This window comes from Rhamphochromis sp. 'chilingali' (assembly GCF_963969265.1).
Source record: "Rhamphochromis sp. 'chilingali' genome assembly, chromosome: 9".
Classification (NCBI taxonomy): Eukaryota; Metazoa; Chordata; class Actinopteri; order Cichliformes; family Cichlidae; genus Rhamphochromis; species Rhamphochromis sp. 'chilingali'.
In genome coordinates this window covers 13116335-13125778 of record NC_137936.1, presented here as the reverse complement: position 1 = coordinate 13125778, position 9444 = coordinate 13116335, and the positions used below count along the sequence as shown (strand labels likewise).

General features: G+C 43.8%; 1 protein-coding gene across 2 annotated transcripts; it reads left to right on the top strand.

The window, feature by feature from the left end:
* The first annotated feature begins 280 nt into the window (after positions 1 to 280).
* On the top strand, positions 281 to 7466 carry LOC308403051 (uncharacterized protein). 2 transcript variants are annotated; one of them, XR_013972851.1, is made up of 3 exons: positions 281 to 516; positions 767 to 7083; positions 7334 to 7466. XR_013972851.1 is itself a non-coding variant. In XM_080892291.1 (2 exons), exon 2 carries the CDS (start codon positions 1010 to 1012, stop codon positions 6785 to 6787), a length of 5778 nt encoding a protein of 1925 aa, XP_080748417.1. In that variant the 5' UTR covers positions 281 to 516; positions 767 to 1009; the 3' UTR covers positions 6788 to 7324. The 2 variants fall into 2 exon arrangements, 1 of the variants encoding a protein (XP_080748417.1); XM_080892291.1 differs by lacking the exon at positions 7334 to 7466 and having other exon boundaries at positions 767 to 7324.
* Positions 7467 to 9444: the final 1978 nt, after the last annotated feature.

The following is a 9444-nucleotide window of genomic DNA, read 5'->3' as shown; positions in this document are numbered from 1 at the left end:
ACATTACGAATAAATTTCTTTCCTCTGTCTACTTCATTTCTGACGTAACTGCGTGCAGAAATGACCTCCGCTCAAAGCACAGAGGGATAAGCCTTGGTAGGTACATTATGAGAATTAATTTGACAGTTTTTCAGATGAAGAATAGAAAAAGACAAAAGTTTAAGGCATGTGATGGAACCGCTTGTCTCCCAGGATCTGCCTGTACACGTTGAGCTGCAAAAAAGTGAAACACTATGAAGCTGTTTTATCTGTATTAAGACTGGAAAATGAAAGTGTTCTGTATCACTAAAATATTATTCCCAGTACGTTGTTAGTTATTATGTGTTTTAGCGCCCTCTGTGGTCGTTTCAAGTAATGCACCGTAGAAATGGTTTGTTTTGAAACAACTTTATTGAACAGGAAGTCAGCTCAAGGAAAGCAAGCGAGCGAAAGAAAGAGAGACATATCGGCACACGGCTTATGGTGTCCTGTCGGAAAATTTACTGTCTACATCTTTGGTTTACGGTTGTATCGCCGGTATGTACTTAAAGTTAAATTACAACTTGTTTTTGTACATTATGTTGCCGCTAGCGCAGTATTTGACCGTAAAGCTAATCTCGGTGCTAAGCTAGCTATCCGCGATGTCGGAGGTCGTCTGAGATAGCCTCAGTAGTTGTTTAAAAGTTTATATAATTAGACGTATGCTGTGTATTAGTATTGCGGTGTATAAATGTATGTTATGCTACGCTTATGTATGTCATGACTGTATTTTTTGTCTTGTTTTTAGTTTTACCCTTTTGAATGTCAGTAAACCTGTTGACAACGCCCATCGGTCTTCAGAGTGGTGATATGAGAAAGGTGTTCACGCCCTTGCATCAGACATGCACCCGTAACGGCACAGTAAAACGGCGACATCTGCACGAACAAAGATAACGCAGTCATCGCACGCTAGAGTGAAGCTGACCACTACTGCGCCTGGGAGCAACACGGCATACAGCAGTGAGCCAGCAGTCGTCTAATCAACTCCAACATGTCCAGCAAGGCGTCATCCCTCAAGACCTGGTCCGAAGCTTCGTGTGCCTCCTCTACAGGTTCTGCAGCAGCCAAAGCCAGAGCAAAAGCTGAGGCAGCCAAGGCACGGCTCAGCTTCGCAGCTAAAGAAATGGATTTGAAGGTAGAAAAAGCACAAATAGAAGTAGCAAAAGCTAAAGTCGAGGCATCCATCGAATATTTACAGCATGAAAAAGATGTAGCTTCAGCCATTGCTGAAGCAGAGTCATTAGAAGCAGCTGCTGCCACACAGACAGAAACGCGCAGCAACATCTGTCCCTCAGTAACAGCAGAACGAACTAAACAGTATGTCATTGGCCAATCTACATTTGTGAGAAAAGAAAATGATGCTGCTCTTCAACAATCACAAAATGAAAATGTAACACAAAGTAAATCAGAGCTCACCTGTGATCAGCCACCAAGCCCTAAAAAGGAAAATGACCCACAAAAAATTCCAATTGGTCTAACAGATGATCCTGACTGTTGCCAAAAAACTCCAGTCATTTCCCCTTCTCCCCATGCTAATAAAAATTACAGTACCAATTGGTCAAATCAGGTGTCAGCATCTAGCTTCCATAATGCTAGGCCTTTATACAAAGAGCCTAGAGAATCAAATGTGAGTGACTTCATCAGATACTTTGCTCGTCGTGAAATAGTGGCAACAGGGCTGCTCCAGTTTAATGACAAGCCCCAAAACTTCAGAGCTTGGAAACGCTCATTTGAAAATGCTATAAGCGGGTTAGATCTAACGGTAAGTGAAGAAATGGACTTGATGTTAAAATGGCTTGGCAAGGAATCGGCTGAACATGCAGAACAACTCAGAGCCATACACATCAACAACCCAGTCAATGGCCTCAACATGATATGGGACAGACTTGAACAATGTTATGGCTCAGCTGAAGTGATCGAGGATGCACTGTTTAAAAGAATTGATGCATTCCCAAAAATCTCATCCAAAGACTTTGCAAAACTGAGAAAATTTAGTGACATGCTCATGGAAGTGCAGAGCGCTAAAGCTGAAGGAGACCTCCCTGGTCTCGCGTTCCTAGATACAGCAAGAGGAGTAAATCCAATCATCCAAAAACTTCCCTTCTACCTGCAAGAAAGGTGGATTACGGTAGGAGCCAACTACAAACGCACAAAATGTGTCTCCTTCCCACCATTTAGTGTTCTAGTAGACTTTGTTGCACAAGAAGCTGATGCTAGAAACGACCCCAGCTTTAACCTCACACCATCACCTGATGCACCCAGACCAGACAAACTATCTTGGAGGGCAAACAGACAAAAAGAGATTTCTGTGCACAAAACTGATGTCATCTCTCGCACTAGTTCAGACACACAGAGGTCCCCAAACAAAACTGTACATGGTGAAAAGCTTTGTCCAATTCACAAGAAAGCCCATCCTCTCGCAGTGTGCAGAGCATTTCACATGAAAACACTGTTAGATAGGAAAACGTTCTTAAAAGAAAATGACTTTTGCTTCAGGTGCTGTGCCTCATCTTCACACATAGCAAAGAACTGTAAAGCCAAGGTACAGTGTTCCGAGTGCAACGATGAGAAGCACTGCACAGCTCTCCACCCAGGACCAGCTCCCTGGCTAAAAGAAACCGAACCAGCAGCAGAGCATGGCGGGGAGCCTGACACCATTGAATCAGAGGAGATCACTTCTAAATGCACTCAGGTTTGTGGTGTGAATGAAGCAGGCACTTCATGTTCCAAAATCTGTCTCGTTAATGTCTACCCAGCAGGCCACCCACATCAAGCAGTAAGGCTCTATGCCATCCATGATGAACAAAGTAACAGATCACTAGTACGTCCGGAGTTCTTCGAGTTGTTTAATGACTGCGGCCCTAGTTCCCCTTACTCGCTTAAGACGTGTGCTGGTACCAAAGAGACAATGGGTAGAAGAGCTACAGGTTATGTAGCGGCAGCTTTAGACGGTTCAGTCCACATCCGACTGCCTAGCCTAATTGAGTGCAAAAATATCCCAAATGACAGAGACGAGATCCCCACACCCAGTGCAGCTAGACACCACAGCCATCTAAAGTCAGTGGCTCACCTCATTCCTGCCTTGGACTCTAACGCCCCCATACTAATGCTACTTGGACGGGATGTCATTAGAGCTCACAAAGTCCGCAAACAGATAAGTGGCCCTAACAACGCACCCTATGCTCAAAAATTGGACCTAGGATGGGTCATAGTAGGAAACGTGTGTTTAGGTGATGTCCACAAAACTCCTGCAGTGAGGACTCTGTTCACAAATGCAACTGAAAGGGGACGTCCCACAGCATTCGAGCCATGTCCTAATGTTTTCAACATAAAAGAGAAACATTGTGGGATACAAGTTCCACTCAACTTCAGCCCCCAGCTGGCAGACAGTGCTTGTGAACCTGATCATTTAGGATGTAATGTGTTCAAACAAACCAGAAATGACAACTACATCTCACCTTCCATCCAGGACAATGCCTTCTTAAAAATAATGGAGGAGGGACTAACAAAAGACACAGATAACAGTTGGACAGCTCCTTTACCATTTAAAAATCCACGCCGAAAGCTCCCTAACAACAGACCACAGGCCCTGAACCGCCTAATGTCTCTTCTTTGCACCTTTGAAAAGAAGAAAGAGATGAAGGAACATTTCATCACTTTCATGGACAAAATATTCCAAAACAAACATGCAGAGATCGCCCCTACACTAAAAGAGGATGAGGAATGTTGGTATCTGCCACTATTCGGTGTCTACCATCCCCGTAAACCCATGCAGATCAGGGTCGGCTTCGACAGTAGCGCCAAGTATGAAGGCGTATCCCTGAATGACGTTCTGTTAACAGGACCAGATTTTAATAACTCATTGCTTGGGGTCCTAATACGCTTCAGAAAAGAAGCCGTCGCCTTCACAGCAGACATCGAACAGATGTTTTACTGTTTCAACGTGCGAGAGCAAGACAGGAACTACTTACGCTTCTTGTGGTTCCGTGACAACGACATTTCCAAAGAAGTTGTGGAGTACAGAATGACGGTCCACGTCTTTGGGAACAGCCCATCGCCAGCAGTAGCCATATATGGCCTGCACCAGTCTGTCCAACGCGTCGAACCGGACTGCGATGCAGATGTGAAGCAGTTTGTCATGCGCGACTTCTACGTTGATGACGGACTCAAATCTCTACCTACTGTTGAAAAGGCCATATCTCTACTCCAAAGAACCCGAGATGCACTTGCAAACTCAAACTTAAGACTGCATAAAATAGCAGCAAACAGGAAGGAAGTACTAGAGGCATTCCCGACTCAAGATCATGCCAAAAATCTAAAAAACCTAGACTTCGAAAGTGATTCAGTGCCCATGCAGCGTAGCCTAGGTCTCCTCTGGGACCTAAGTAAAGACCGCTTCACCTTTGAAGTATCTGATGAGTCAAAACCCTTTACCAGACGAGGTGTTCTATCAACAATAAACAGCCTCTATGATCCGCTGGATTTTGTAGCACCAGTCACCATACAGGGGAAGTCTATTCTACGCGAACTTACAGCCGAAAATGGGGACTGGGATGCTCCACTCCCTCCCGAAATGGAAGAGTCTTGGACACAGTGGAAAGACTCACTCAAAGACTTGCCTAACATGACCATTCCCAGAGCATACACAGACATTTCCCCTTCAACAGCCGTGAAAAAAGAGTTGTGTGTTTTTTCAGACGCATCTACCAAAGCCATAGCTGCAGTGGCCTATTTAAAAGTGACAGATGCAGAAGGACACAGTCAAGTAGGCTTTGTAATGGGTAAGGCTAAGCTAGCACCACGCCCAGATCAGACTATTCCAAGATTAGAGCTTAGTGCTGCCGTTTTAGCGGTTGAGCTCGCAGATCTTATCTCAGATGAACTTGACTGTAAACTAGATCACACTACTTTCTACACAGACAGTAAAGTAGTCCTAGGTTACATCTACAACGAGTCTAGAAGATTTTATGTCTATGTCAGTAATCGTGTGACTAGAATCCGCAGATCTTCTCAGCCATGCCAGTGGCACTATGTAGCTAGCAGTCAGAACCCTGCAGATCACGCCACTCGTTCTGTTCCTGCATTCCAGCTGCCGCTTAGTAACTGGCTCACCGGCCCTGACCTTTTACATCAGATTCAGAATTCTCCGAATGACTCCTATGACCTTGTAGAACCCAACATGGACGCAGATGTAAGACCTCAGGTAACCGCACTCAAAACAACAGCCTCAACTAAAGAACTGGGCTCAGACAGATTCACCAAGTTTTCTACCTGGAAATCCCTCACACGTGCTCTTTCTAGACTAATACATGTCATCCACAACTTCAAATCACCACCAGGCAAAGCCAATCACTGTAATGGCTGGCATTACTGTGAAACGGGACTTACTGTGGATGAGTTAAAGCAAGCTCAGAACCTTGTCATTCGAGCAGTACAGCAGGACGTGTATGCTGAAGAAATCAAGTGTGTGCAAAAACATGGAAAACTACCCAAAACCAGTCATCTCAAAACCTTAGACCCCTATCTGGACAAAGAAGGACTCCTTAGAGTAGGTGGTCGCATCAGAGACTCAAACATTAGCCAAGGTGAGAAAAACCCTCTCATAGTTCCTGGCCACCACCATGTTGCAGCGCTTCTCATAAAGCACTACCACGAGCAGACCCAGCATCAAGGTCGCCTTTTCACAGAAGGAGCCGTTCGCTCCGCAGGATGGTGGATAGTGGGCGGTAAAAGAAAAGTGAGCACAATCATCTATCATTGTGTTACCTGCAAAATACTTCGTGCCCCTTTGAGCACACAGAAAATGTCAAACCTCCCTCCAGACCGTCTCACAACAGATCCCCCGTTCACGAATGTGGGCTTAGATGTGTTTGGTCCGTGGTTTGTGTCTTCACGACGTACAAGAGGAAGCGTCACCCAGAATAAAAGGTGGGCTGTCATATTCACTTGTTTGAGTATTAGAGCAGTTCACATTGAAGTGGTAGAGTCACTTGATACATCTAGCTTCATTAATGCATTCCGACGATTTCTGGCCGTGAGGGGACCAGTGAAAACTGTTCGCTCTGATCGAGGCACCAATTTTGTAAGTGCATGTAAAGAACTGAAAATCCCTTCAAACTTGGACAACACAGCTGTGCACACCTTCTTAAAAGAACATGGATGTAAATGGACTTTTAACCCACCTCATGCCTCCCATTTCAGCGGAGCATGGGAGAGAATGATAGGTTTAGCACGGAGAATATTGGACTCTATGTTTTTTCAGCTTAAGACCACTAAACTCACTCATGAGGTTCTCGTCACCTTCATGGCAGAGGTGGCTGCTATCATAAACTGTACACCCCTCGTCCCGGTTTCATCAGACCCAAGTGACCCCTTTATCTTGACTCCAGCTGTTCTCCTGACTCAAAAGGTAGCACCCCTTCAGGCTCCAGCTGAAAAATTCACAGCATCAGACCTCTACAAACATCAGTGGCGCCAGGTTCAGCACCTGTCGAACATCTTCTGGGACAAATGGAGGAAAGAGTTTCTCCCTACCCTACAGCCACGCCGCAAATGGCAGTCTAGCCAGCCTAACGTGAGCTTAGGAAGTGTTGTGGTACTCAAAGACAGTCGAGTGCCAAGAAATGAGTGGCCTCTTGGTCTCATAACTAAGGTGTTCCCAAGTAAAGATGGTAAAATACGTACCGTGGAAATTAAGGTAGTTAAATCAGATGGTACAAAGGTGTTGACCAGACCTATCTCAGAGATCGTACCCTTGGTGCCTTCTTAACGTGTTGTTTTCTTCAACGTTTAATCGTGGCGTTATTCACGCCAGGCGGGGAGTGTTCTGTATCACTAAAATATTATTCCCAGTACGTTGTTAGTTATTATGTGTTTTAGCGCCCTCTGTGGTCGTTTCAAGTAATGCACCGTAGAAATGGTTTGTTTTGAAACAACTTTATTGAACAGGAAGTCAGCTCAAGGAAAGCAAGCGAGCGAAAGAAAGAGAGACATATCGGCACACGGCTTATGGTGTCCTGTCGGAAAATTTACTGTCTACATCTTTGGTTTACGGTTGTATCGCCGGTATGTACTTAAAGTTAAATTACAACTTGTTTTTGTACATTATGTTGCCGCTAGCGCAGTATTTGACCGTAAAGCTAATCTCGGTGCTAAGCTAGCTATCCGCGATGTCGGAGGTCGTCTGAGATAGCCTCAGTAGTTGTTTAAAAGTTTATATAATTAGACGTATGCTGTGTATTAGTATTGCGGTGTATAAATGTATGTTATGCTACGCTTATGTATGTCATGACTGTATTTTTTGTCTTGTTTTTAGTTTTACCCTTTTGAATGTCAGTAAACCTGTTGACAACGCCCATCGGTCTTCAGAGTGGTGATATGAGAAAGGTGTTCACGCCCTTGCATCAGACATGCACCCGTAACGGCACAGAAAGCGTGCGTGTAATACGATATGCAAATATATTCCATGCTCAAGTGCTAAAACGTAGACCCAGACATGATCTCCTAGAAAAGTAACAAATCTAAAGATCCGATTGTTATTGGTGTACAAGAGTGATAAACTCTTCAGGAAACTGTTCAGCGCTTAACTAGTCAGGGGATGAAGTACAAGAAAGAAAATAAACTGCTGACATACTGAGTGAATACGGGCATTTCTCCAGGTTTGCAGGGTTTGTTGCCTAGTGATACATGTAATTGCAGCTATAACTGACATAGCTTAATATGTCCTGGTATAAAATTAAATTTTCAAGTGTTGCAAATATGCGCTTTCCAACTGAAGCCCAATTAACCAAATTGATTGATGCTGGAATAGCTTTCAGCGCAAACGATAATGAGGAAAATGTAAAAGAACGAAATCAACAAAAATTATGCTTGAAGACGTACGCACGCCTTTCCAGCAGTTTGTGTCGAGGCGTGCAGTGATATTCACGACAGTGTGAGGGACTCTCTGCGATGGAAGCAGCTTCCCCCACCATGTGGTAAATGGTTTGTGACTGGTATTGAGTGATGCACCCGCTCTAGGATACCCAACGATAATGTGTTCTGCACACAGTGTTTCATGCTGCATAGCGACAGAGTATCATTCAGAAAATGTCTTTGTGTGTGCACAAAACCACAAAAAAGCCACAAAAAAAAATGTTTGAAATCATTTCTATTCTGGCTTCATACCATCTGTGCTGTGCAAAATAGCCACAGATAAAAATAAGGATGAGCCACATTATCTGGCTTCAAACACTGATGAAGAGTAGTGAATGAATAAAAATGTATTTTAACCACAAATTAGAACTGCCTGAATGGTTATTGAAAGTGCTGCCTAATGGCTTTTCAAAAGCATTGACAACACTAAGTAAAAGCACTGCTCTAATCTCAGCTTGCTGCACGACATATTAATAGCGTGTTTTGAAGATGACACACCGTTTGTTTGTTTTTTGGGAGCCTATCAAAGCCTCAGAGGACTCTGTGTTCTCACTTCCTTGTGTCTTTAGCTGCTGTTTGACTCCCATGACCTCACTTACATACAATAGAGCGCCATTATGCGATCAGTTATTTCTGGCAGGCTTTTGACAACTGTTTTCATCTCATGCCCTCATATTGATGAGTTAATGTGTTCTTTTAGCTTTTCATTTGAGCCAGCTGCCTGGCAAGGTGAATCTCCCCCAGGCATTAATGGCCTGCTGTACAGCAGAGAGTCAATCCTACCATACACTGATAGATAAATCACATACAGAGAGGGGCAGATAGAGGGCTAAAGGTGCATGTAGAGTAACTGGCTGTAGGAGGGGTTGTGGGTACTTTTTTTCCACATTTTCCCATTCATCACTTGTGTACTAACTGAATACAAAAAAAAGAAGCTCACCCCTCAACTTATTCCCCCCCCCTCTCATTTCATTAAGAAAAAGAAAAAGATGACTGATGTATGTGGAGAGAAACAAGATTGAAAGTTGCGATGATGGCCACTCCATTTGGCGGAAAAATTGACTCCGACATCCTCATTTCCTCTCCCAATGGCTTTAAGACCCCCATCATATTTTTGACAAAATTAATCTACATCTTTGAAACTGTCACTCAGCCCAGAAATGTTAGGGATGCTGTGTAATACAACTGTCTTCTTCTGCTGATTAATTGGATTGAAGTGCTGTGTGAGAATGAAAATGGGAACTCTTGACAGAGTATTCCATCCATCTAGTTTTGTTTCCAAAAGATGTCCTCCCTGTTGCCCCTTTTCTCCACTTATGTTTGACCAAAATAAAGCACATTCCTGCACAGAACCATTTGACAATTTTATCCTTAGGAAAGGAAAAAAATGTAGACCTCTGTTTCGAATGACCCTCCTTGATAGTGACACTCTGCTGTGTCTCATCAAATTAATTAACTGTCTGATGGATCATAAATCAGCCAACACATTAACAGGGCCTGGTGTTTTATGCT